The following is a 15,528-nucleotide window of genomic DNA, read 5'->3' as shown; positions in this document are numbered from 1 at the left end:
TGATTACTTTTGAGCATCTGAAAATGGGGGACTGTGTATAATGGCTTTAAATCCATCCATCCATCCATCCAGGGTCATGGGGGGGCTGAAGCCCAGCAGCCATAGTATGAGAGGCAATGTACACCCTGGACAGGTCGCTGTGTAAACTGTGTAAATGAAAATTTTATAAAATGCTATGAGACCTGTAACTGCTGATTTTCAGTCCAGTTCTTCTGTAATTTGGCAAACTCAACCTTTTCTCCCTGTTTCCCTCACTTAAGAATGTCAATGTAAAATCGATTCTTTGCTTCTTTTTTTGTCCCTTGAGTTAGATGTCTTTTTTAGATTTAAATGTGTCTTGAATCATTCATAGGTCAGTGTTAACTGACTTAAAAAAAACAATGTCCAACCTTTGAAAGACCTTCTGAATTTTGCACAGTTGTGTATATCGAAGCCAAAGTCAGTACTTCACTAGATCTTTGCCTATTCAGAAAAAAAGCTGGATAAGAACTTTCCAATAGTAAAATGTCACCTTCCTCCACAGGGAATTTCACACTGACTGCTTGGTGTGAAGAAAGGTGCTAAAAAAAAGAGTCTCCGTCAGGCAGCAGGAGGTGGTTGTTCAATAAACTGGGAAAACTTCACACATCCTCTCTATTCAGTTACTGCAGATACAAATACACACATGCTTTCTGCACACAGATGGGTCGCTGTTCCCCAGAGGTTAATTACTGCTCTGACTTCTAAGCTCTTCTGCAACCACTGGAGAACAGGTGGAAGATGATGGGACAGACTGCGCTGCTAATAATCAATATGTGATATCAAAGTACACAGCTGAATAAAAACGGCCTGTTCTCACTACCAAAGGATATTTCATTTTCCACTTACTGTAACACACATGTGATTATGCACATGTATTCTTCTCGCTGAGTAATCCCATGATGCATGTGTATTCATGAGCCCGCCTGCTAAGCGATAAATGGTGTTTCAAACAGAACAAAGACCACGAAGCCCAGATCAAAACAGGCGGCCCCTGATTCGCTTATGCAACCGTAATACTCACACCTTCAGTGAGGGAAGGTACAGTTCAGGATAAAAGCAATCAGTAAAATCATGCAGATTTTCATGACAAAAGATGTCCAGCTGGACCTCTGAAGGGAACACATTATCTTGATAATAGTAATAAACCGGGCTACTTTGTTTGCATGTGTTTGTAGACACTTTCACAAGCTCACATCCGCTTATTCTGTGTGTGCGAGTCTCATCACCAGGATCAAAAATTAATTTTCTCCTTTCAGACCTTTTTACCTTTATAAGTAAATCTTGCAAAGTGCATCTAACTAAAAGCATCATCACATCTGTTGAACTCACAGCGTTAGTGAAGCTTCCCGTGGCTATTCTGTACATGTATGTTGCATGCCTGTCTGTAATGCAGCCTTCACCCATTCAAAGTGAGAGTCAAAGGGTAACTATGATACGAATGGTTTATGGAAAATATGATTTATGTTACATAAATTAAAAGTTCCTTTTTGAAATAGCTCATTTTAAAGTCAGTTAGCTCATATTGTTCATAACTGAAGCAGATATAGTTATGGGTTAAACAAAGGTCGCTGTCACTGTACCACCTGCACTTGCCAATATTAGGCAAAACAAAGGGGCAAAATAGTCTTCATGAGTTTGTCAAACAAACAAACAAACAAAAAACCCACAAAGATTAAAAAAAGCAAACTACCATGAAAAACAGATCATATAAAATACAGTTAGATGTAAATCTGTACTATTTAAATTGTTTCCTGCCAGAGTGCATAAAACTCAAGTATTCAAGAAAATGTTTGAGTGACACCTAATGGAGCAGACAAGTATTGCACTTAATATTCAGGACGGTACATCGAGTTCAGCTACCTTACAAAGACAAAGAGGAAGGTGTGTCTTTATTTCTTCTGTGCCGTGTGTAGCCACCATAACACTAAAGTGTTTATGTAGATATCAGGCAAGACATAAAAAAAAAGAGTGAACATTTGTAGCAGTTATGATTTTGATAGAAATAAAAGGATCGCTTGATGACAAACTACAAATTATTTAAATAATTTTTATTATCTTAGTTACACAGTGACCTAATGTGGCATAAGGATACAGAGTGTGCTTTTAACTGACTAAAGAAAAATAACAACAAACAAAAACTGTACAGTCACATCTTAAACTTCCCAATAATAACTCAACAAGGAGCAAAATATATATCAGACCCAGAAACTCTTTAAAGTCTCAGCATCATATACATTATATACTACATGCTGGTGGACAGGATATAACTTTTCCTGTGAGAGGATATATTTTCAAAGGACCAGAGAAACACTGTGCATAGCCACAGAGAAATAGATGATAAATAATGGAAGACAGAAAGTTAGCTGAAAGTGAACTCATCTATTACCCTAGTGCATCAGATCCATTATTCTCATGGCCGAACACAACCAACAAACTATACATGTACATCACATAACATGAATAGCTGTCAGTGCTGTGGTGGGGTGTGAGTCTGATCACTGGTGTCTGCACATTCCACCTCCACAGGCAGGTGGCCAGTTGGGATGCCTACAGGAGGACGGACCTTTCTCACAGGACTGAAACTGCGTGGAGATGAGCCCGGGGAGTGAGCAGGGGAGCGGACAGGGCGTAGGGAGGAACCTGGAAGGGGTTGTGGAAGTGGTTGTGCGAGTGGAGAGGAGCTGCGAGGGTATCTGCGTGGGGTGGACCAGATTGGTCGATCAGTTCTGTGGGAGGAAGGAGGCGGGACTGAAGCGTAGGTAGCGGGGAGACTCGTTTCTGATTGGCTCAAAGCATTGCCAGAGCATTCTTCCAGTCGCTCCAGGCTCTCCTGAAATAAGATGATGACACATGTGTGACAGCTGTGGGCTTTCATCTGTGATTCTCATGTAATCAAGACATAATTTGTAGCAGAACATCAGCTGGACAATGTTTATAGTCGTGACTGTACGAGGTTGTAATTATAACCTTTAATTTGTTCACTGGGAATTTTGCAACACACTAACAATCATATCATGCTGATTACCCCTTCACTTTAACTCTAGCACCGTCGCCAGTTTGACAAGACACTCCTCATGTTGAGCAACACTTAACTTTGTGGTATAATTAATAATCATCATCTTCTGAAAAACTGTCTAGCCAATTCCTTCTAGAACTAGTGACAATCTAACCAACAGTCTACTGACAGTTTAGTAGCAGAGCTGCTGGAAAGAATGACTTACATCTTCATTGAGAACGTAAAGAGGCATAGGACTCCTTCGACCAAGTGTAGATGGTTTGGGTACAACATCAACTGTAAAAGATGTATGAGTATTATCATGCAGTCCCAGTTTTTTTTTTTAGCTTTAACTTCGTAATATGCAATGTCAATCCTGACTGTTACAATTTAGATATTACCTACAGTGTGATGCAAACATAATGAAAGTGCTGTACACAATTAATAGACTGCAAACTATAACTGCTGCTCACCATCATGGCCATTTTCACTTTGCTCCACATACACAGGAGCTCTTTGGGGGACAGGTCTGTGCTTCTTCCTAAAGCAAAATAAATCAACAAAACAAAACAAGAAAACAATCAACTGATTTAAAAGACGCCTTTATATATACTGCAGATCACAGTTTTGTACTATTTTCCCACCAAATGTCTAGAGACTGTGGAGCTACTTGAGATTCTAGCCACATGTTCAAGTGCACTATCAAAGCCAATGAGAGAAAGAGGGGGGAAAGAAAGAAGGAGAGGAAGAAACAGAGCAGCAGGGGAAAGAAAAAAGACGGGGAGGGGGGGAACAAAAAGAAAAGGTCTCACTTGGAAGGTTTCCAGCAGGCACACACTGTCACCAGGGTGATCAGGAGGAATATGCCCCCAGTGGACAGGATGATGTATAGCGAGCTCCGTCCTAAACCAAGGTGATACAGAGGCAGAGAAGAAAGCCAGAAAGAAAATAAGAGGAAAGAAGGAAAGAGGTTAAAACACACATGCACACACTTAAATCCTTGTGCACTTGTAAAACTATACAAAGAGTAGTAATATAATCTAAAAATGCTACATTAGTTCCTGATCTTCCCCCAGTGAACATAAAACATTTCTAACACGTCACAAATCTGTAAACATCTGTAAATTACAAGTAACACTATAAGGCATGCTCCACTTTCACTCGTCATGCAGCTCTGAGCCTGTTTGTAGCTATCGATCCATCCTCCACCGAAGGTCACCAACGTGTTTTTCTACAGGTGGCTTATACAGGACCCTCCATCTGCTTTTAGGGGTAAGGTCTGAACCAAAAACCTGCATTTTCCTCGACTCTCTAACACCAGCCAGAGAGCACATATTCAGCACCTTTACACAACTTTGATACAGATACTTCTTCCCACATGGAGTGAGAACACCAGATGCCGGTGTTCTCAAAGAAAGAAGCGGTTCACACTCCTCATACCAACTATCAAAAGCTGGGGTGACTGAAAGTCTTGGAAACATGTACTCATAATTCCACTGGTCAGCTAGAGCACGGTTTTCAGCAAACACTCTCAGTGGCACAGGTAAGGGACTGCCTGACTTCTTCCAGAATCCTTTTTAAGATTCTAACGGACTTAATGTTGGTAACGTTGCACATCCTTTCCAATGCATCCATAAAGCAGCTTCTGAGCAGTTTGCAATCTGAATGCAGCAGTCTTGGCCAGTCTTGTGTCAGAGGGGGTCCTTGTCCTTCCTTTGACACAGAAAGAGTAAAGAGGTGCCTTTAGCCAGTGCCGCCTAGAACAGAAGAAATTCACAATAAGATGCTGGACATCTTCAGTGAGTCCAGCAGGTGGGGCCATCACGAGGCCTGTGCCACAAGGATGAGGCAACCAGATTGTTGGCAATCAGAGCTCTTTCTGTGTAGGACAGCCAGAGTAGCAGCCATTTCCAGACAACCTTTCTCCTGCACCCCGTTCCAGTTCTGTTTCTGAAAATGTTCATTACCTATAAATGCTTTAATAATAATAAAGATGTAAACTTTATTGATCTCTGCATTAAACCCATTCACTCAGTGAAGCAGTGGGCAGCCACCAATCCAGCGCCCGGGGAGCAGTGTACAGGGACAGTGCCTTGCTCAGGGGTACCTCAGGTAGCCATTTAGTGGATTCGAACCCCCGACCTTCCAATCATGGGGGGACCACTCTACCTAACGAGTTATCCCTGCCCCACCATTCCTATTACCATTCCTTCCCAAGCATAAATTTCCTGGCAGGGTTGGAATATCAACTGTACACCATTTACCCACCAATAAAGTAAAACCATTTACTCTAGCTTTCACAATCCCCACATTTAGGTCATATGTCTTGCATACATTAAATATATCTCTCATAATAAATACATTTTCTAACATAGATCTGGCTGGGACACAATATGACTTATCTTCCAGAACTTAAAAGTCTGTTAGATAACACCTCCAAGTGAAAAAGAATGTTGTTGGTGCATCCATGTCCTTAAGCTTGGTAAAGCGAGCTCGAATTAGAGCCCCTTTAGTGCTCTCCTGAAGAAAATAACTTAATTCCATCTTTTTATGATACAATAAATCCGGCTGACTATTCTGACAATTGGAAACACTGTTCTTCCTGTTGCTGTTTCTGAATTACCCTCCTAATGTTATCAGTAGATCTATAAGTGTATCGATGACAGATATCTTTGATTTGAGCTCTCCCTTCCTCCCACCGTGTAATTACAGATTGAAACCCATTTTTCTTTGATCTCCAGAGATCATGATGATAACACCTTGAATTTCTGCTTTTACTTGTAAAATTCTACCATTAATATGTTCTGTACTTGCCAAAAAGCTGTATGTCCAAAGTGGGCCAAAAATAAAATACCGACCCCTTCGCAGAAATTTGTTCCATAGTTACAAATACATTGCTGTGCCCAGCAGAAACTCCACTCCACTCTATTTCCATAAAATTATCACTGTAGGTTTCTTGTAGAAAAAATACATCTAGCTTCTTTTGTCTTCAAGTTCTGTAATCAAAGCTCTATTCTGTGCATCCCTCCCCCAAATTTATATTTAAAGAGGTCACCTTTAAATTTAGCAATTGAGAAAAGGAAGAAAAGCAGACATGAAAAAACTGAAAATAAGAAACATTAGTGAAGTCTAACCATCTTGAAATTATTCTAAAGGCGTTTAAGTTTGGAGTCCCTACACCCTAAACTCACAGTTTTGAATCTGAAGCACTTAAGCTCCTGTGCCAGTGCTTCATTAGATAGAAAGGGTGGAACTTCTGACGATGTAATCCAGGTGGATGGTATAGCAATCATGAGCTCATGATTTATTGAAATGAGTGAGTTGATTAACCAACTCAGGTTGCTTTACAAAAACAACAACTCCCTTATTTATACAGGAGGCGTATGCAGCATTTCCATGCCCCACTTTGTCTCAAACTGCCAACAGCATCTGCTCCACTGTGATGCTGGGCTGTGGCACCGCTCTCACTCTTTGTCTCAAAAAAAGCGACAGCGTCCAAAGAGAAGTCACAACTAAAAAAGCCACAAAATGAAAACAATTGTTTACGAATATAACCACGAAAAAGAATATGAATATGGCAAAAAGTGCAGATTGAGTGTGCTGGCATGAATAGTTGCACTGAAGTAGCTCATTAAGGTTATCCCTTTCAAACTCTGTACTATGAAACTATGCAAGCAGAGGAAACAGAGTAGTTTGAAAGCCTAAAGCTGTCTCCTCGTGCAGAACATCACAGTACAGCAATAATGAAGTCAGGATTACTGAGGTCCACTGAAGCACAGCGTCCTCCCACCTGCCTGTGTTTTTTCCTTCTCCCTCCTCATAAATAACCGTCCATTCATTAGACTGCCTCTCCCTCTCTTGCTCCCTCTCAGCCTGACATGTGGCTCTTCACTGGCGCCCAGTAACAGGCACTCTGAGCCAACTCTGTTACAATCACAGCCTGGATTTGCACTTGTTGTAAACAACATTGTTTGAGAGGCCAGCATGTTTGTGTATGGGTCAGCATGAGATGATAATTGCTCCTGCTAGCTCCTACAGATGGAGGGTTTGTGAATAATGAGATGAAATTTACTGTGCATAGTTACCTTAACATATAAAGCTATCATTCAAATTAATTTAAAGGATTTTTAAAGAATATGCTGCCCTGCAGTAAGTAGAATTTACACTGATTCCAGTTTAACCAGCTACAACATAAATGCAGTTTACAGGCTATTTGTTTTACAGGCTACGTTTACGTTTACAGGCTTTGTCACTTTTAGTTAATTCTCTGACCTGGCCTGAATGTTATTTTCTTCTTCTTTTTCTTTTAAGCCACTTAACACTGATCTCTGAATCAATCGATCAATCAATCAACCACAGTTGTATATACACATAACAGACGACATAGCAAGGAACCAATTTTAAAGTGCATCTTTAGGTATTTAGGTACTAACTTTAGGTTACTAGCCGGTCATAAAAATACATAATTTGTTCCCATATTTTTTGCCAAATTTATGAAAATACCAAAGATTACGCAGTCCGACTGCCATTAAATAATATTTTTGCACCAATAAGGTAATTCCTAGAGCTATGAGCTGAACAAACAAACAAACAAACAAGAAACAAATAAACAATCTACAGCAGATGAACAGTATCTGAAAGTCACATCTTTAAGAAATTAAAAAAACATCCAGAAAAGACCTGACACAGGACCTAACAGATGCATCTAACCCTTCAGCTGATCCATCTACTGTTCACTGAAGTCTCATCAGAAATGAGTCGCAGGGAAAGGGTGGCTGTCATGAAGCCAAATGTCACATTTTTGGCTCAGTATCTACAGAAGGAGTCAGCAGAGAGGTACAACTGTGAGTTTCTAGAGTAATCTTATTGAGGTTATTATTGTTATTGTGGGATCATCTTGACAGGGAACTCAACAGAAGGTCGCCAACATTCAAGAGCTTTGAATGTCCACGAAGAAGCCTGGAGAACTATTCCTGAAGACTAATTAAAGAAATGACAAGATACCAAATTTTGACTGCCAAGCTTTTTCAAGATTAAAACATTCAAGATTCAAAGATTTTTATTAAGAATTTTTGACATGTACACAACATACAGGAGAATCGAAATACTGTCTCTCTCTCTCAGTTTACTGTAGAGAAGATTTAAGAAAGATGAAGGACGCTCTAGGGAACAGACAAATTTAAACCTATGTGCAGTGCAGTAGTGTGTGATATAAATAAAATAAATATATCCGCTTGTGACTAGGACAGCACTGCAAATGATCAACAACAGCCTGTATGACGGTGGTGCAGATGGTTGCAGTAGAATTAGAATTGTACTGTTTTTGCCTTATATTCTGCACTTTTATGTTTGGACATATTTTAAGAAATCGTTGATTTCTCCTTCTATTAGCAAAATATAGAGAAATGGTACTTTTGCACATTACTGCATGTACCGGTATATACTTGTGTCTTAATGCAAAATCTTTACACTGCCATACTGCTGCATAGATAATACTTCTTAATGCTTCTTCCAACTCTGTTCAACTATTATTAAATGTTATCACCCATACCCCCCACCCCCCTCTCTTTTATGTAAACACGTGTCTTTTGAGTTCCTACCAGCGTAACTTGCCACCTACTGTAGACAGTGAGCCTGACAGGACTGCTCTTCGTGTTGCTGATGGGGTTCTCCACTGTGCAGGCGTAAATGTCATCGTCTGACATCAGAACCCGTGAGATGGTCAGCACCTTTTGGTCATGCGAAAGCAGCAGACGCGAGTCATTCGTCAGCACTTTGCCTCCCTTCAGCCAACTGTAGACAGGCTTTGTGCCATTATCGTGGGAACAGTGGAGGTTGAAGTGCTCGCTGTACTCCAGGACAGAAGACGCCATCATCTGGATGTAAGGCTTGGATATAGGAACTGAGAAGAAGGACAGGGCAGAAGATACAGAGGTGAATGAGATTGAAATGACATTCTCTGGACAGGAAATTTCATTTTCAACCTGTATTCAATTTTTATAGGTCCTAACTCATCTTCCAGTGCTCTGCTCTTGTTGCTCAGATGTTTTGAAACACGAGTAAACTTGGCTATAGAAACGAGAGTAACTCTGCTTACCGTCCACTGTGAGCTGAATGTAGCGCTCTCCAGTGAAGGTGTCATCTGTGATGGAGATTTCCACTTCGTACACCCCTTCATCCGACAGCTGCAGGTTGTGAAGCAGCAGCGAGCCATTCTCAAACACCAGGATGCGGTTGCGATATTCGGGCCTCAGGTTTCCAATGATGTCCGTCCCTATGGACTGCACGACAGTGATCGGTTTCACTTTGTCCTTCTTTAGCTGCCACTTAACAACAGGCTTGTCTATGCTGCTGCTCGAGTAGCTGACTGACAAAAGGGCTTCTTTGCCCACCGTTCCTCTCACCACCTGGGTTTGGCTTGTGACATTCACTCCTGACACCTCACCTGTTATTAAAAAAAAAAAAAGGGGGGGGGGGGGAGACACAATGGTGAGGTGTTAAACTGATGAGCAAATATAGAGGTGTGTAAAGACAGTGTGAGGCAGTCTCCATCTCATAGGGCACATATTTTCAAAGCTTTATGATGCTCTGCCAGTGATTGGAAATACATGTGGAAATTATGCAAAACAAGCTAACAGATGAAAAAATGCACTAAATGATACTACTGGGCAAATGCAAATAGTCACATGCAATACACAGTTACAGTGCAACACAGGTATTTTACTCAAATGTTTTCCTTTGATTCATTTTGAATCTTTATCTTTATCCCTGTTCGGTTCATTTATATTGCTAGAAATAAATGATGAAAAAAAACGACAACCCAAAAAGGTGTAGGCTGAAGCTACAGCTTTTATAACACCTACAATAAATAAATAAATTATGATGCAAGGAATTATTTCCGACAAAAGAAGAACAAGAAAGAAAATTTAGACCATCCATGTCAAATGTAGCTACAGATGAATGCTTCCTATCTAGAGCAGGGATGTGAAACTTATTCTCCACTGTGGGCCACATACACCATCACTTTATTCTCAAGTCGGCTGGACCAGCAAAACTCCTCATTCTGTCAGTGTAAAGAAGATTTAACTACACATTTAATCCATAAAATATTTTAATATAATAAAAAGAAGTGCAGTTTAACCAGCACAGCTCTTTTTCCACATTATGTAGAAATGCTTTTGTAGTAAAAGAAAGATATCTGTCACATTTGAGGCTTGAAGTAAGTCATAAATGTTCAAAATGACAGAAAAAGTAATGGCAGCTCATTGCCCAGACTACCCTGGAAGTATAAAACAGAAAGATTTTGTTAATTCATATAAAAGATTTCTGCTTCTTCCTTTTTTTTCGTATTGTAAAAAATCCTGTGTAAAATGTTTTTACACACTATGTTACGTATTTACCTTGGAAAAGCTCTTCATCAGTACCTAAAGCTGTAAAACCTATTAAATTACAGCTAAAAGTCCCAAATTTATGCCCTCCTTCACATTTTCCAAAGCTGTTCAAGCCTTTGCTGGGCTGAGTCTGGCCCCCAGGCTTTATGTTTAACACCTCCTCTCTAGAGCATCTTCATACTAAACATTTATCACAATCTTCAGTAAATATGTTAATTCCCTACATGTTTTTAAACAGTTTCAGTATGTTGCATATTTTAATTTGATCAGGACTAGAGTTCCAAAGATTAACCCAACAGATACACAACAACACCTCACATTGATCCTCAAAAATAGAATTTCCTCTTAATCTGGATTTATTATCCCCTTTTTGAAATAGCTTCTGGACAACAAGTGGCAGTTGACCATCTCTGCACATAATTTGAATTATGCTACTGTCTAATATCTGAATTTCAGTATATTTTGCAAAGTATATTTGCTGTCATGATTTTGATGCTGTGAAGGCAGGGACTGCCATGTAGCAATGTCCACTTTGCCAGAAATCAAACCAAGAACTCACAGCTGTTGGCATTTGCGCCTATGCGGTATACTCCAAAGCTGCTCTCCTACTGGATCACACTGATATTTTATACATATGTATCTGAGTTAAAATTTTACCTGCAAATGTAAATCTGCCAAATATTGTAAAACCTGCAGTTCTTAAAGTGAAGTAGTTTAAAGTGTCTAAGAGCATCTATTTGTACTGGGAACTTTTGTGATCACTGCAGTCGTGTTACGCCGCTAGAATACAAGAGGAGATTGTAAGTATTTAAATGCATTTGACCTAAATGTGCAGAGGCCGCCTTGAAATAGAGATAGTAAGTGCTTTTCTCTCGAGTGTCGAAACCTTTTTTGCTCTTTTATGTGAAAAAGAATCGCTTTTACATGACCGATGACTTAAATGTGGGCAATAAATCCTTTAATAACATTTCTGACATGTTTTTTTTTAAACTTTCACTTTTCTTTTTCTTCTCTCTCTTAACGATCAAAAGGTTGGCACGTTTTAGTTTTACTGAAAACACACATGCTGGTTTTACTTTGTCTTCAGTGTTCATGTCTTGATTACTACCCTGTTTCTGTGAACCCCACCCTCCTTCTCAAGAATTCCTCATAATCTCCTGGAGTGAACAAGTAATACACTAATTTTGATTTGTGCACCCCAGCTATCCTCCACCTCCCACAGGGACATTGGAATAAGGAAATATAGCGTGAGCCACATTTCAGCTTTTTTAAGAAACCCTGTCTTGGAAACCAAACACAGCAAAGCCATTATGTCCACAGTGGAGTTCCTGTAAATCAGCTGTAGCTGGACACATGCAGGTCTGAACAGTGGCTTTGGGCCCATGAGGGGCATCCTACTGTTCTGGCTCAGTGATGGAGAGATCAACCTATGAGAGAGACAGAGAAGAGAGAGGGGAAAAGAGGGAGAGAGAGAGAGCGACCATTCTTGCAGAAAGGCAGTTAGCAAGGCATCGCCTCATTGCCGTGGTAACCATTTGGTCTGCCTGACAGGGGTTGCCAAGGCAATAAGACAAAGGGCATGATTGTTGAGACTAGTTTCCTCCCTTGAAAAGAGTGAGGGAGGGTTAGAGAGAGAAATTCTTTGTCAGTGGTGAAGTTGGAGATGGACACAGGATTCAGTGATTCCACCAAACTCGCCTGCTTTGGGTAAACTGGTACAGCTGAGAAATCAATCCAAACCTTTTAAAACCAAACTCACCGTACTGTAAACTTTTGACACTTGGTCATCATTTCCTCATCTGAAACTACCCACACACTCAGGAGAAGGCCCTGCCCAGTTCAACAGCTCTCCACAAAACTCTTTATCATCACACTTAACCTAGACATCCCCTCCTCGCACGCCTTCAATGGCCTCTCCATGCTCCTTTGAGCTTTAAATGGGAGCCCAATAACGAGCACCACCCTAGAACAAATCCATTGTGCTGTCAACCTCACAAAGTGCAAGGACAAAAATAAAAGCATCAGCGTCTAAATTAACTGGGATTAACTTTGCTTCAAAAAGAGTCGGGGTGAAAGACTTGGATCTGGGTTTTAAAGGCTATCAAATAATAGAAATCTGAAATAAAGATGTGAACTAAATGATAATTATTGTGAATTGGCACGCTCAGGCTGTTATTTGCATTCATTTTACTATTTACATTCCTTCAGCAAAGCAACCTGCAGATCCTTACCCTCTTTTTTCTGTTAATAGTCAAACAAAGACTTGGACTTACCTGAAAGGACAAAGACGAGGAGGCCAAGGAGCTTCAGCAGAGGAGGAATGTCAGCGAAACTGCCGTCTCTAGAGGAGGGTTTCCTCTCCACCTTCATCTTGTGTCCTGGGCAGAGTCTTTCTCCCACTTAGTGAGCATGGTTTATCCACCCTGGGCACGTCTCTGCCGCTCAACACTCTATCCACCGCCTGCCTGCCTGCAACACTGGCCTCTGCCTGGTCACACTGAGCCCCACTCTCCACACAGCACCCCACTCACTGCCAACAACAGCCAACTGTGTGTATGCGTGTGTTTGTGTGTGTGTGTTCATGACACATAGTTTAGATGAGCTCCCCTCTTCCCTTTCAAAAAGTAGTTAACAGAAACTCTCTGCTTTTAGTAGATCGTCTGCTATTTTCTAAAAGTTTTTATATTCTTTTAACTACACAAAAAGCAATTCAATGTCGAGTTCAGCTACTTTGCAAAGAAATTCACGCTGGAAAGGACTACTTAATTCAGCCAGAAGCATTTCTGAGCTTTAAGTAGGTTCCTTAGAGCTTCTGGAACCTACTTAAAGCTCGGAAATGTCTGAGTTTGAAAAACAACTCATTTCCCCCCCTCTTTGGCCTATTTTTGTGGCATTGTTCAAACTCCTCTCTGGACTGGAGCCTCACAGTAAACACACAATTTGCTGCTTGGTCACCAAACCAATCACACGGATCCTTTTAGGTATTTTGCTTCTGGTTTTTACGCACTACTGTGTCAGGTGCACGATGCTATGTACAAGACATTCATAGTAATAGCAGCAACAAACGAAGAGCAAGTATAGAGAGGGTTTTGTACCTGCTTTGTCCTCTAGGTGGAGTCGAAACTGCACCACAGTAGCAAAGTGACATATGAGAAGAAGTCAGGAGCTGGAGGCAAAGCTTAGAGAGAAGATAACTAAATTATTGGAAGTGATGCTAAACTTTTCATAAATCCAAATGCATGTGAAAATCAAAATAGGAATCTTACACGTGAGGTAAAAAGTACATGTGACAATGCAACAAAAGTCAAAATCCAATAGTTCTGTTGCTTTAGATCCTTCCTCTGACTGCCGGTTTGCATGGAGCTCTAATATCTTGTAAGTTTGGCAGTCACTTTTTATTACAGCAGACACGCTGCCATGTGTGAAATCCCCATATGTTTGATCAGTCTGTTTTCTGTTTTTTTTTTTCTTTATTTGTTTGTGTGCACTGATGAGTCAGTTGCATTATAAATCATCTCTCCCACTTTCTAAAAGTCTTTTGTCAGGAGTTTTTTTGGAGCATTTTGTTTGACAACAAAGGGATGTTTTATGCAGAGGAGGAAGCCTGCGTTGATAGGAAAAAGAAAAAGAAAAAAAACCTTCCAGGACTGTGGGAACAGCTGCTGTTGACTACCACTCTGACAGGGCTGGTACTCCTGTGTAGTGAGCCATCAAAGTCGAACCTCTCCCCTCCACCTCTGCCCTCTCTAAAAGAAACACCTCCCATTTCCTCTCATCTTCTTACAGGCTCTAAATCAAGGGGGACAATTTCCAGTCAGCTGAGCGAAGAGGGGACTAGAAACAGACCGAGCCTGTGTGTCTCAGTTAGTTTGGCTGAATGTGTCATAACAGAAGCTATTGTCACTTTTAGACCCCATTAAGACTGATGTCATCCCCACACATGCAGATGCAACACAGTGCATACATGATACAAATGATGCTCATATCTTTTGAAATCTGGGATTCTTGTATTTAACAACATCTCCTATTAGCTGATATTTGTGCAGATGTAGAAATAAAGCTCATATTTTCTGCACGCTGCCCACTTGTGTATCCTACTCAGAAAATATGGTCTCTCCTAAGATGGCGAGGGCAGTCATAACCACTGGAAAGAGGATAATTACGCCCCCTGCTGTTTGTCCTGGCTTATTCTTCTCTAATTATCACCCAGGAGACCAGAAATCTTTGCACACTGACAGACTGTCTGAGGAAGAAAATGAACTAACCAAGCAAATCTTTCTGGTGATTTACTCTTAAAATGGTCCGGGTCAGCTTTAGTTAAGTGCAAGCTGCGAAGGGAAGAAAATATTATTCTTTAGTGTGTTTAAATCAGGCTCTCACATGATGATGTATTAATATCCTAACACGATTTTCCAGCTCATGTCTCTCTCTTTTTTTTTTTGTAAAACTGTCTTTTCCATCACCTTCAGAATTCAATCTACAGCACGAAGTGGGTGTTGTGCTATGTTTGGAGGTGTGCATGATATTGATTGTTCACCCACAGTCATTAAAGAGACAGGAGAACGTGGCCATGGCACCTCTGGGACTGAGTAGGAGAAAAGAAAGAACAGGTCCATATAAAACCCGTAGAGGATGTTCATGAGATTTGCGGCTGAGAGGAGGAAAGTCAGCCTGAGAAGGAAGTGTTTGCGCTCTGCCTTTGCGAAAAACCGCCGCAAGCAAAGGCGCTGGCTGTTCCACCTCTGCAGCTGGCGACGTGCGAGCGACAATAAGTGACTTTAACGGGATCTGCGTGATGAAGTACGGCTCGTGTTTTTCCTGTTTGAGAATGCGTGTGTGCCGTTTGAGTTTGTGCAGTTCGCTGTGTGGCTCAGATGTGTGTGGGTGTTCTGAGTGGGTGCACCGGGAGACTGAAGATGCTCTATCCTGTTTCTCATAAAGTGAACAAGACTGCCTCGGCAGATGAAGCTAAATTGTGTTATTCTTTTGTGATTTTGGCATGTAATGTAAAACGGATATACACAGAGTGTTTATGACAAGGCAACTGCTGGTGGATTTACATGATCTGAACATCTAAAAAAACATTTTTAGTACAAAAGAGTTTTGTGTTAATCATTCATT

General features: G+C 40.7%; 1 protein-coding gene across 1 annotated transcript; it reads right to left on the bottom strand.

Annotated features, from left to right (window-relative positions):
• Positions 1-2,054: 2,054 nt before the first annotated feature.
• On the bottom strand, positions 2,055-15,488 carry hepacama (hepatic and glial cell adhesion molecule a). Its single transcript, XM_084950374.1, has 7 exons — positions 12,681-15,488; positions 9,114-9,461; positions 8,637-8,918; positions 3,829-3,919; positions 3,490-3,557; positions 3,243-3,313; positions 2,055-2,851 (listed from the first exon to the last, which is right to left on the bottom strand). Exons 1-7 carry the CDS (start codon positions 12,775-12,777, stop codon positions 2,489-2,491), a joined length of 1,320 nt encoding a protein of 439 aa, XP_084806500.1. The 5' UTR covers positions 12,778-15,488; the 3' UTR covers positions 2,055-2,488.
• Between the last annotated feature and the right edge of the window lie 40 nt (positions 15,489-15,528).

This window comes from Perissodus microlepis, chromosome 14 (assembly GCF_051167445.1).
Source record: "Perissodus microlepis isolate ML-2025 ecotype Zambia chromosome 14, ASM5116744v1, whole genome shotgun sequence".
NCBI classification, from domain to species: domain Eukaryota; kingdom Metazoa; phylum Chordata; class Actinopteri; order Cichliformes; family Cichlidae; genus Perissodus; species Perissodus microlepis.
This window is presented reverse-complemented; position numbering and strand designations above follow the sequence as displayed.